This window comes from Dendrobates tinctorius, unplaced genomic scaffold (assembly GCF_039654945.1).
Source record: "Dendrobates tinctorius isolate UK_male_01 unplaced genomic scaffold, ASM3965494v1 ptg000540l, whole genome shotgun sequence".
NCBI lineage: Eukaryota > Metazoa > Chordata > Amphibia > Anura > Dendrobatidae > Dendrobates > Dendrobates tinctorius.
Genome location: NW_027362199.1, coordinates 12,743 through 27,583, shown reverse-complemented (window position 1 = coordinate 27,583; position 14,841 = coordinate 12,743). Strand labels below are relative to the sequence as shown.

Sequence of the window (14,841 nt, the reverse complement as noted above, 5' to 3'; positions counted from 1 at the left end):
CCACAGCTAGAGGAGAGAAGCAGGGAAGACAATAAGACCCCACAGCTAGAGGAGAGAAGCAGGGAAGACAATAAGACCCCACAGCTAGAGGAGAGAAGCAGGGAAGACAATAAGACCCCACAGCTAGAGGAGAGAAGCAGGGAAGACAATAAGACCCCACAGCTAGAGGAGAGAAGCAGGGAAGACAATAAGACCCCACAGCTAGAGGAGAGAAGCAGGGGAGACAATAAGACCCCGCAGCTAGAGGAGAGAAGCAGGGAAGACAATAAGACCCCGCAGCTAGAGGAGAGAAGCAGGGAAGACAATAAGACCCCACAGCTAGAGGAGAGAAGCAGGGAAGACAATAAGACCCCACAGCTAGAGGAGAGAAGCAGGGGAGACAATAAGACCCCGCAGCTAGAGGAGAGAAGCAGGGGAGACAATAAGACCCCACAGCTACAGGAGAGAAGCAGGGAAGACAATAAGACCCCACAGCTAGAGGAGAGAAGCAGGGGAGACAATAAGACCCCGCAGCTAGAGGAGAGAAGCAGGGGAGACAATAAGACACCACAGCTAGAGGAGAGAAGCAGGGGAGACAATAAGACCCCACAGCTAGAGGAGAGAAGCAGGGGTGACTATAGGTAGTAATTTTAGCAAAGCCATCTTACAGTGTGCAGCGACAAGTCATAAAGGGGTGATGGCGGTCACATTGTGGCCCTATGGTCGGGGCCCTTCGCTCGCTGACTTGTCGCTTCCTCCAGGAACTCACTGGTTGGCCGAGATCATGAAGCATCTTTACTCCTCTAAAGTCGCACTGACGTCCCCCATTGAGTTTGGAGACATCTCAAAACTGGAGGAGCTGAGCAACGTGACAACGAAGAGGATCATCCCGACCCACCTGAACTACGACATGCTCCCCAAAGACTTCAAAGCCAAGAAGTGCAAGGTGAGGCACCATAGGGGTGTGAACGTCTGTAGGGTTGGGAGACCCCATATCTATATATATAAAAACGAGAGTATGTGTGTGTGCATCAAGCCATGCCCCTCATTATGATGTCATAATAGGTTACAATGCTGACAGTGATGTCATAATGGGTATATGGGCACAGGACTATGGGATGGCGGATATGTATGATGGGTATATGGGCACGGGACTATGGGATGGCGGATATGTATGATGGGTATATGGGCACTGGACTATGGGATGGAGGATATGTATGATGGGTATATGGGCACTGGACTATGGGATGGAGGATATGTATGATGGGTATATGGGCACGGGACTATGGGATGGAGGATATGTATGACGGGTATATGGGCACGGGACTATGGGATGGCGGATATGTATGATGGGTATATGGGCACGGGACTATGGGATGGAGGATATGTATGATGGGTATATGGGCACGGGACTATGGGATGGCGGATATGTATGATGGGTATATGGGCACTGGACTATGGGATGGAGGATATGTATGATGGGTATATGGGCACTGGACTATGGGATGGAGGATATGTATGATGGGTATATGGGCACGGGACTATGGGATGGAGGATATGTATGACGGGTATATGGGCACGGGACTATGGGATGGCGGATATGTATGATGGGTATATGGGCACGGGACTATGGGATGGAGGATATGTATGATGGGTATATGGGCACGGGACTATGGGATGGAGGATATGTATGACGGGTATATGGGCACGGGACTATGGGATGGAGGATATGTATGATGGGTATATGGGCACGGGACTATGGGAAGGAGGATGTGTATGATGGGTATATGGGCACGGGACTATGGGATGGAGAATATGTATGATGGGTATATGGGCACGGGACTATGGGATGGAGGATGTGTGATGGGTATATGGGCACAGGACTATGGGATGGAGGATATGTATGATGGGTATATGGGCACTGGACTATGAGATGGAGAATATGTATGATGGGTATATGGGCATGGGACTATGGGATGGAGGATATGTATGATGGGTATATGGGCACTGGACTATGGGATGGAGGATATGTATGATGGGTATATGGGCACTGGACTATGGGATGGAGGATGTGTATGATGGGTATATGGGCAGTGGACTATGGGACGGAGGATATGTATGATGGGTATATGGGCACGGGACTATGGGATGGAGGTTATGTATGATGGGTATATGGGCACGGGACTATGGGATGGAGGATATGTATGATGGGTATATGGGCAGTGGACTATGGGATGGAGGATATGTATGATGGGTATATGGGCAGTGGACTATGGGATGGAGGATGTGTATGATGGGTATATGGGCACTGGACTATGGGATGGAGGATATGTATGATGGGTATATGGGCACTGGACTATGGGATGGAGGATGTGTATGATGGGTATATGGGCATGGGACTATGGGATGGAGGATATGTATGATGGGTATATGGGCACGGGACTATGGGATGGAGGTTATGTATGATGGGTATATGGGCACGGGACTATGGGAGGGAGGATATGTATGATGGGTATATGGGCACGGGACTGTGGGACAGAGGTTATGTATGATGGGTATATGGGCACGGGACTATGGGATGGAGGATGTGTATGATGGGTATATGGGCACTGGACTATGGGATGGAGGATGTGTATGATGGGTATATGGGCACTGGACTATGGGACGGAGGTTATGTATGATGGGTATATGGGCACGGGACTATGGGATGGAGGATATGTATGATGGGTATATGGGCACGGGACTATGGGACGGAGGTTATGTATGATGGGTATATGGGCACGGGACTATGGGACGGAGGATGTGTATGATGGGTATATGGGCACGGGACTATGGGATGGAGGATGTGTATGATGGGTATATGGGCACTGGACTATGGGACGGAGGTTATGTATGATGGGTATATGGGCACGGGACTATGGGATGGAGGTTATGTATGATGGGTATATGGGCACGGGACTATGGGATGGAGGATATGTATGATGGGTATATGGGCACGGGACTATGGGATGGAGGTTATGTATGATGGGTATATGGGCACGGGACTATGGGATGGAGGATATGTATGATGGGTATATGGGCACGGGACTATGGGATGGAGGATATGTATGATGGGTATATGGGCACGGGACTATGGGATGGAGGATATGTATGATGGGTATATGGGCACGGGACTATGGTATGGAGGATATGTATGATGGGTATATGGGCACTGGACTATGGGATGGAGGATATGTATGATGGGTATATGGGCACGGGACTATGGTATGGAGGATATGTATGATGGGTATATGGGCACGGGACTATGGGATGGAGGATATGTATGATGGGTATATGGGCACTGGACTATGGGATGGAGGATATGTATGATGGGTATATGGGCACGGGACTATGGTATGGAGGATATGTATGATGGGTATATGGGCACGGGACTATGGGATGGAGGATATGTATGATGGGTATATGGGCACGGGACTATGGGATGGAGGATATGTATGATGGGTATATGGGCATGGGACTATGGTATGGAGGATATGTATGATGGGTATATGGGCATTGGACTGTGGGATGGAGGATATGTATGATGGGTATATGGGCACTGAACTATGGGATGGTGGATATGTATGATGGGTATATGGGCACGGGACTATGGGATGGAGGATGTGTGACGGGTATATGGGCACGGGACTATGGGATGGAGGATATGTATGATGGGTATATGGGCACGGGACTATGGGATGGAGGATGTGTGACGGGTATATGGGCACGGGACTATGGGATGGAGGATGTGTATGATGGGTATATGGGCACGGGACTATGGGATGGAGGATGTGTGACGGGTATATGGGCACGGGACTATGGGATGGAGGATATGTATGATGGGTATATGGGCACGGGACTATGGTATGGAGGATATGTATGATGGGTATATGGGCACGGGACTATGGGATGGAGGATGTGTGACGGGTATATGGGCACGGGACTATGGGATGGAGGATATGTATGATGGGTATATGGGCACGGGACTATGGGATGGAGGATGTGTGACGGGTATATGGGCACGGGACTATGGGATGGAGGATGTGTATGATGGGTATATGGGCACGGGACTATGGGATGGAGGATGTGTGACGGGTATATGGGCACGGGACTATGGGATGGAGGATATGTATGATGGGTATATGGGCACGGGACTATGGTATGGAGGATATGTATGATGGGTATATGGGCACGGGACTATGGGATGGAGGATGTGTGACGGGTATATGGGCACGGGACTATGGGATGGAGGATATGTATGATGGGTATATGGGCACGGGACTATGGTATGGAGGATATGTATGATGGGTATATGGGCATTGGACTGTGGGATGGAGGATATATATGATGGGTATATGGGCACGGGACTATGGGATGGAGGATGTGTGATGGGTATATGGGTACAGGACTATGGGATGGAGGATATATACTGTATGATGGGTATATGGGCACGGGACTATGGGATGGAGGATATGTATGATGGGTATATATGGGCATGGGACTATGGGATGGAGGATATGTATGATGGGTATATGGGCACTGGACTATGGGATGGAGGATATGTATGATGGGTATATGGGCACTGGACTATGGGATGGAGGATGTGTGACGGGTATATGGGCATGGGACTATGGGATGGAGGATATGTATGATGGGTATATGGGCACGGGACTATGGGATGGAGGATATGTATGATGGGTATATGGGCACTGGACTATGGGATGGAGGATATGTATGATGGGTATATATGGGCACTGGACTATGGGATGGAGGATATGTATGAGGGGTATATGGGCATGGGACTATGGGATGGAGGATATGCATGATGAGTATATGGGCACTGGACTATGGGAAGGAGGGTATAGAACACATGACACATGCACAAAAACTGAACGGGTCATAAGACCCTGTTCACACCACCCAAGACACAAAAACAGAACACAGTATGACAAACGTGCATAAATACTCTGCTGTAAAACATATGTAACTGTAAGTAGCAAGTGCTAGTAAAAGATGTTAACAAAACCAGGGTATTTTGTTGATACGTTTTTTTGCAGCAGAGTATTTATGCACGTTTGTCATACTGTGTTCTGTTTTTGTGTCTTAGTTCTTGGGTGGTGTGAACAGGGTCTTATGACCCGTTCAGTTTTTGTGCATGTGTCATGTGTTCTGAATCCATTGATTTCTTGCTTATCAAGCTTTGGGAGATCCCCGCCTCTCTCCTTTGGGACATGCATAAAAAGCCATTTTGCCCAGTGAGCCCATACCGGGCAGCACCTTTCTGAACCCTGCTCATGAAGGTATTATTCACATGTTCAGGTTTTTAAATATATTAGATAGGACTGCTCCGAGAAGGGTATGCCTTGACGCGGCGGAGTGGCTTAGTGTACATTTTTTTGCAAAAAAACGTATCAACAAAATACCCTGGTTTTGTTAACATCTTTTACTAGCACTTGCTACTTACAGTTACATATGTTTTACAGCAGAGTATTTATGCACGTTTGTCATACTGTGTTCTGTTTCTGTGGGATGGAGGATATGTATGATGGGTATATGGGCACTGGACTATGGGACGGAGGTTAAGTATGATGGGTATATGGGCACTGGACTATGGAATGGAGAATATGTATGATGGGTATATGGGCACGGGACTATGGGATGTAGGATATGTATGATGGGTATATGGGCACTGGACTATGGGATGGAGGATATGTATGAGGGGTATATGGGCATGGGACTATGGGATGGAGGGTATGTATGATGGGTATATGGGCACTGGACTATGGGATGGAGGATATGTATGAGGGGTATATGGGCACTGGACTATGGGATGGAGGATATGTATGATGGGTATATGGGCACTGGACTATGGGATGGAGGGTATGTATGATGGGTATATGGGCACTGGACTATGGGATGGAGGATATGTATGAGGGGTATATGGGCATGGGACTATGGGATGGAGGGTATGTATGATGGGTATATGGGCACTGGACTATGGGATGGAGGATATGTATGATGGGTATATGGGCATGGGACTATGGGATGGAGGGTATGTATGATGGGTATATGGGCACTGGACTATGGGATGGAGGATATGTATGATGGGTATATGGGCACTGGACTATGGGATGGAGGGTATGTATGATGGGTATATGGGCACTGGACTATGGGATGGAGGATATGTATGAGGGGTATATGGGCATGGGACTATGGGATGGAGGGTATGTATGATGGGTATATGGGCACTGGACTATGGGATGGAGGATATGTATGATGGGTATATGGGCACTGGACTATGGGATGGAGGGTATGTATGATGGGTATATGGGCACTGGACTATGGGATGGAGGGTATGTATGATGGGTATATGGGCACGGGACTATGGGATGGAGAATATGTATGATGGGTATATGGGCACTGGACTATGGGATGGAGGGTATATATGATGGGTATATGGGCACTGGACTATGGGATGGAGGATATATATGATGAGTATATGGGCACTGGACTATGGGACGGAGGTTAAGTATGATGGGTATATGGGCACTGGACTATGGGACGGAGGTTAAGTATGATGGGTATATGGGCACGGGACTATGGGATGGAGGGTATGTATGATGGGTATATGGGCACTGGACTATGGGATGGAGAATATGTATGATGGGTATATGGGCACGGGACTATGGGATGTAGGATATGTATGATGGGTATATGGGCACTGGACTATGGGATGGAGGATATGTATGAGGGGTATATGGGCATGGGACTATGGGATGGAGGATATGTATGATGGGTATATGGGCACTGGACTATGGGATGGAGGGTATGTATGATGGGTATATGGGCACTGGACTATGGGATGGAGGATATGTATGATGGGTATATGGGCACTGGACTATGGGATGGAGGATATGTATGATGGGTATATGGGCACTGGACTATGGGATGGAGGATATGTATGATGGGTATATGGGCACTGGACTATGGGATGGAGGGTATGTATGATGGGTATATGGGCACGGGACTATGGGATGGAGGATATGTATGATGGGTATATGGGCATGTGACTATGGGATGGAGAATATGTATGATGGGTATATGGGCACTGGACTATGGGATGGAGGGTATGTATGATGGGTATATGGGCACTGGACTATGGGATGGAGGATATGTATGATGGGTATATGGGCACTAGACTATGGGATGGAGGATATGTATGATGAGTATATGGGCACTGGACTATGGGATGGAGGATATGTATGATGGGTATATGGGCACGGGACTATGGGATGGAGGGTATGTATGATGGGTATATGGGCACTGGACTATGGGATGGAGGATATGTATGATGGGTATATGGGCACTGGACTATGGGATGGAGGATATGTATGATGGGTATATGGGCACGGGACTATGGGATGGAGGGTATGTATGATGGGTATATGGGCACTGGACTATGGGATGGAGGATATGTATGATGGGTATATGGGCACTGGACTATGGGATGGAGGATATGTATGATGAGTATATGGGCACTGGACTATGGGATGGAGGATATGTATGATGGGTATATGGGCACTGGACTATGGGATGGAGGATATGTATGATGGGTATATGGGCATGTGACTATGGGATGGAGAATATGTATGATGGGTATATGGGCACTGGACTATGGGATGGAGGGTATGTATGATGGGTATATGGGCACTGGACTATGGGATGGAGGATATGTATGATGAGTATATGGGCACTGGACTATGGGATGGAGGATATGTATGATGGGTATATGGGCATGTGACTATGGGATGGAGAATATGTATGATGGGTATATGGGCACTGGACTATGGGATGGAGGGTATGTATGATGGGTATATGGGCACTGGACTATGGGATGGAGGATATGTATGATGAGTATATGGGCACTGGACTATGGGATGGAGGGTATGTATGATGGGTATATGGGCACTGGACTATGGGATGGAGGATATGTATGATGAGTATATGGGCACTGGACTATGGGATGGAGGATATGTATGATGGGTATATGGGCACGGGACTATGGGATGGAGGATATGTATGATGGGTATATGGGCACTGGACTATGGGATGGAGGATATGTATGATGGGTATATGGGCACGGGACTATGGGATGGAGGGTATGTATGATGGGTATATGGGCACTGGACTATGGGATGGAGGATATGTATGATGGGTATATGGGCACTGGACTATGGGATGGAGGATATGTATGATGAGTATATGGGCACTGGACTATGGGATGGAGGATATGTATGATGGGTATATGGGCACTGGACTATGGGATGGAGGGTATGTATGATGGGTATATGGGCACTGGACTATGGGATGGAGGATATGTATGATGAGTATATGGGCACTGGACTATGGGATGGAGGATATGTATGATGGGTATATGGGCACGGGACTATGGGATGGAGGATATGTATGATGGGTATATGGGCACTGGACTATGGGATGGAGGATATGTATGATGAGTATATGGGCACTGGACTATGGGATGGAGGATATGTATGATGGGTATATGGGCACGGGACTATGGGATGGAGGATATGTATGATGGGTATATGGGCACTGGACTATGGGATGGAGGATATGTATGATGAGTATATGGGCACTGGACTATGGGATGGAGGATATGTACGATGGGTATATGGGCACTGGACTATGGGATGGAGGATATGTATGATGGGTATATGGGCATTGGACTATGGGGTGGAGGTTATGTACGATGGGTATATGGGCACTGGACTATGGGATGGAGGATATGTACGATGGGTATATGGGCACGGGACTATGGGATGGAGGATATGTATGATGGGTATATGGGCACTGGACTATGGGATGGAGGATATGTATGATGGGTATATGGGCACTGGACTATGGGATGGAGGATATGTATGATGGGTATATGGGCACTGGACTATGGGGTGGAGGATATGTACGATGGGTATATGGGCACGGGACTATGGGATGGAGGATATGTATGATGGGTATATGGGCATTGGACTATGGGGTGGAGGATATGTACGATGGGTATATGGGCACTGGACTATGGGGTGGAGGATATGTATGATGGGTATATGGGCACTGGACTATGGGATGGAGGATATGTATGATGGGTATATGGGCACTGGACTATGGGGTGGAGGATATGTACGATGGGTATATGGGCACTGGACTATGGGATGGAGGATATGTACGATGGGTATATGGGCATTGGACTATGGGATGGAGGATAGGTATGATGGGTATATGGGCACGGGACTATGGGATGGAGGATATGTGTGATGGGTATATGGGCACGGGACTATGGGATGGAGGATATGTATGATGGGTATATGGGCATGTGACTATGGGATGGAGAATATGTATGATGGGTATATGGGCACTGGACTATGGGATGGAGGATATGTATGATGGGTATATGGGCACTGGACTATGGGATGGAGGATATGTATGATGGGTATATGGGCACGGGACTATGGGATGGAGGATATGTATGATGGGTATATGGGCACTGGACTATGGGATGGAGGGTATGTATGATGGGTATATGGGCACTGGACTATGGGATGGTGGATATGTATGATGGGTATATGGGCACTGGACTATGGGATGGTGGATATGTGATGGGTATATGGGCACTGGACTATGGAATGGAGGATATGTATGATGGGTATATGGGCTCTGGACTATGGGGTGGAGGTTATGTACGATGGGTATATGGGCACTGGACTATGGGGTGGAGGATATGTACGATGGGTATATGGGCACTGGACTATGGGATGGAGGATATGTATGATGGGTATATGGGCACTGGACTATGGGGTGGAGGATATGTACGATGGGTATATGGGCACTGGACTATGGGATGGAGGATATGTATGATGGGTATATGGGCATTGGACTATGGGGTGGAGGTTATGTACGATGGGTATATGGGCACTGGACTATGGAATGGAGGATATGTATGATGGGTATATGGGCTCTGGACTATGGGGTGGAGGTTATGTACGATGGGTATATGGGCACTGGACTATGGGATGGAGGTTATGTACGATGGGTATATGGGCACTGGACTATGGGATGGAGGATATGTATGATGAGTATATGGGCACTGGACTATGGGATGGAGGATATGTATGATGGGTATATGGGCACTGGCCTATGGGATGGAGGATATGTATGATGGGTATATGGGAGGATATGTATGATGGGTATATGGGCACAGGACTATGGGATGGAGAATATGTATGATGGGTATATGGGCACTGGACTATGGGATGGAGGATATGTATGATGGGTATATGGGCACGGGACTATGGGATGGAGGATATGTATGATGGGTATATGGGCACGGGACTATGGGATGGAGGATATGTATGATGGGTATATGGGCACTGGACTATGGGGTGGAGGATATGTACGATGGGTATATGGGCACTGGACTATGGGATGGAGGATATGTATGATGGGTATATGGGAGGATATGTATGATGGGTATATGGGCACAGGACTATGGGATGGAGAATATGTATGATGGGTATATGGGCACTGGACTATGGGATGGAGGATATGTATGATGGGTATATGGGCACGGGACTATGGGATGGAGGATATGTATGATGGGTATATGGGCACGGGACTATGGGATGGAGGATATGTATGATGGGTATATGGGCACGGGACTATGGGATGGAGGATATGTATGATGGGTATATGGGCACTGGACTATGGGGTGGAGGATATGTACGATGGGTATATGGGCACTGGACTATGGGGTGGAGGATATGTACGATGGGTATATGGGCACTGGACTATGGGATGGAGGATATGTACGATGGGTATATGGGCATTGGACTATGGGGTGGAGGTTATGTACGATGGGTATATGGGCACTGGACTATGGAATGGAGGATATGTATGATGGGTATATGGGCACTGGACTATGGGATGGAGGATATGTATGATGAGTATATGGGCACTGGACTATGGGATGGAGGATATGTATGATGGGTATATGGGCACTGGACTATGGGATGGAGGATATGTATGATGGGTATATGGGCATTGGACTATGGGGTGGAGGTTATGTACGATGGGTATATGGGCACTGGACTATGGGATGGAGGATATGTATGATGAGTATATGGGCACTGGACTATGGGATGGAGGATATGTATGATGGGTATATGGGCACTGGACTATGGGATGGAGGATATGTATGATGGGTATATGGGCATTGGACTATGGGATGGTGGATATGTATGATGGGTATATGGGCACTGGACTATGGGATGGAGGATATGTATGATGGGTATATGGGCATTGGACTATGGGGTGGAGGTTATGTACGATGGGTATATGGGCACTGGACTATGGAATGGAGGATATGTATGATGGGTATATGGGCACGGGACTATGGGATGGTGGATATGTATGATGGGTATATGGGCACGGGACTATGGGATGGTGGATATGTATGATGGGTATATGGGCACTGGACTATGGAATGGAGGATATATATGATGGGTATATGGGCACGGGACTATGGGATGGTGGATATGTATGATGGGTATATGGGCACGGGACTATGGGATGGTGGATATGTATGATGGGTATATGGGCACTGGACTATGGGATGGTGGATATGTATGATGGGTATATGGGCACTGGACTATGGGATGGTGGATATGTATGATGGGTATATGGGCATTGGACTATGGGATGGAGGATATGTACGATGGGTATATGGGCACTGGACTATGGAATGGAGGATATGTATGATGGGTATATGGTCTCTGCACTATGGGGTGGAGGTTATGTACGATGGGTATATGGGCACTGGACTATGGGGTGGAGGTTATGTACGATGGGTATATGGGCACTGGACTATGGGATGGAGGATATGTATGATGAGTATATGGGCACTGGACTATGGGATGGAGGATATGTATGATGGGTATATGGGCACTGGCCTATGGGATGGAGGATATGTATGATGGGTATATGGGAGGATATGTATGATGGGTATATGGGCACAGGACTATGGGATGGAGAATATGTATGATGGGTATATGGGCACAGGACTATGGGATGGAGGATATGTATGATGGGTATATGGGCACGGGACTATGGGATGGAGGATATGTATGATGGGTATATGGGCACGGGACTATGGGATGGAGGATATGTATGATGGGTATATGGGCACGGGACTATGGGATGGAGGATATGTATGATGGGTATATGGGCACGGGACTATGGGATGGAGGATATGTATGATGGGTATATGGGCACGGGACTATGGGATGGAGGATAATTATAATTTGCTATAACTAACCACAGTTAGTTACTATGCCCGGGCAGCGCCGGGCTCTTCAGCTAGTACAGTATAAAGTCAAGAAGTGCAAGGTGAGGGTCCACAGGGGTGGGAGACCCTGTGCAGACATGGCCTTATATACAGTACCAGGTGTGATGACCTTCATGTCATTTTCCCCCCGGTGTTCACACTGTGTCTTTCCTCGGGGTCAGTTTTTTTGCACTGATCGTGTCCTGTGCGGGTTTCTGGCGACTTCTCCCGCAGGTGTTTTTTGCTTCTTTTTTTAGTCGTTTATTGGACTTTTTTATATCCATAAAATATAGAGACCACTTTGTATAGGAGATGTGAGAAAACGTGTTAGAATGTCGTGCGCTTCTTTCTGGTCGTGCCACTGACTCGTCTTGTAAAGTCTCGTGCGTCCTCCCGGAGGAATCGCCTGATCGGCGCCGGACGCTCTTTTTTCACTACTTGGCGCCTTTTCCTGAACATCTTAACAAGTTGTTTCTTTAGGAATTAATGGATCCGTTCTTTTCACGGCTTTTCTAGCAATTTTCAGAAACAGACGCAGTGTGAAAGGAGACGTCCAGGCAGCGGCATTAATCAGCTATACAGAGAGCAGAGGGGTCCAATCACCGGGACCAGCGCAGATCGCCAGAACACAGACCCCACAATCACGACCTCCACTCAATCCCTTCCTGTCCTCGGATGTTCAGCTGCAGCGGACCATGGCCGGGGGGTCTTCTGTTCTGCCGATCAGTGTGGGTCCCGACTCTCGGACCCCCACAGATCTGGTACTTAGCACTTATAGGTGATAAGGGGCTGGTGCATCTATAACAAACCCTCAGCTGTGACAAGTATCAGATGAAGATGAGATCTGGAGGTGGGGCAGGAGTGTGCGGGGGCTGGAGACCACCTATAACACGTCGCACCTTTCCTGCAGGCGATCTACATCATCCGCAATCCTAAGGACACGGCTGTGTCGCTATTTCACTACTACAGAGATAACCCCGACCTGCCGACCATCGAGTCCTGGAGCACCTACCTGGATATGTTCCTGCATGGGGAAGGTAACTCCCATCATTTGGGAATACTGACTGGTGATTTCATGGGTGACTGTAGCGGCAGCCTCCTGACATGGGGCTGCCAAAACGCCGCAGCGACCAGGAATGGCTGACAACAGGGAGTAATAGATTGTATGGGGCCTTGTACGTGTCCAGATAAGAGTCCTGTGACAGAACCGGCTGCTCCGGGCCGTAATCGCTGGCAAGGAGGACAGAACCGGCTGCTCCGGGCCGTGATCGCTGGCACGGAGGACAGAACCAGCTGCTTCAGGCCGCGATCGCTGGTACAGAGGACAGAACCGGCTGCTCCGGGCCGCGATCGCTGGCACAGGACAGAACCGGCTGCTCCGGGCCGCGATCGCTGGTACAGAGGACAGAACCGGCTGCTCCGGGCCGCGATCGCTGGCACAGGACAGAACCGGCTGCTCCGGGCCACGATCGCTGGTACGGAGGACAGAACCAGCTGCTTCAGGCCGCGATCGCTGGTACGGAGGACAGAACCGGCTGCTCCGGGCCGCGATCGCTGGCACGGAGGACAGAACCGGCTGCTCCGGGCCGCGATCGCTGGTACAGAGGACAGAACCGGCTGCTCCGGGCCGCGATCGCTGGCACGGAGGACAGAACCAGCTGCTTCAGGCCGCGATCGCTGGTACAGAGGACAGAACCGGCTGCTCCGGGCCGCGATCGCTGGCACGGAGGACAGAACCGGCTGCTCCGGGCCGCGATCGCTGGCACAGGACAGAACCGGCTGCTCCGGGCCACGATCGCTGGTACGGAGGACAGAACCGGCTGCTCCGGCCCGTGATCGCTGGCAAGGAGGACAGAACCGGCTGCTCCGGGCCGCGATCGCTGGCACGGAGGACAGAACCAGCTGCTTCGGGCCGCGATCGCTGGCACGGAGGACAGAACCGGCTGCTTCGGGCCGCGATCGCTGGCACGGAGGACAGAACCGGCTGCTCCGGGCCGCGATCGCTGGTACAGAGGACAGAACCGGCTGCTCCGGCCCGTGATCGCTGGCACGGAGGACAGAACCGGCTGCTCCGGGCCGCGATCGCTGGTACAGAGGACAGAACCGGCTGCTCCGGCCCGCGATCGCTGGCACGGAGGACAGAACCGGCTGCTCCGGCCCGCGATCGCTGGCACGGAGGACAGAACCGGCTGCTCCGGCCCGCGATCGCTGGCACGGAGGACAGAACCGGCTGCTCCGGCCCATGATCGCTGGCACGGAGGACAGAACCGGCTGCTCCGGGCCGTGATCGCTGGCACGGAGGACAGAACCGGCTGCTTCGGGCCGCGATCGCTGGCACGGAGGACAGAACCGGCTGCTTTGGGCCGCGATCGCTGGCACGGAGGACAGAACCGGCTGCTCCGGGCCACGATCGCTGGTACGGAGGACAG

At 49.8% G+C, this 14,841-nt stretch overlaps 1 protein-coding gene across 1 annotated transcript in view; it reads left to right on the top strand.

Annotated features, from left to right (window-relative positions):
• Positions 1-14,841, top strand: part of LOC141078358 (sulfotransferase 6B1-like) — a 186,728-nt gene that overhangs the window by 168,759 nt on the left and 3,128 nt on the right. Inside the window, exons 3-4 of the mRNA XM_073565102.1 lie at positions 741-925; positions 13,323-13,449. Coding sequence (XP_073421203.1) covers positions 741-925; positions 13,323-13,449 — 312 coding nt within the window. The remainder of the gene's footprint in view (positions 1-740; positions 926-13,322; positions 13,450-14,841) is intronic.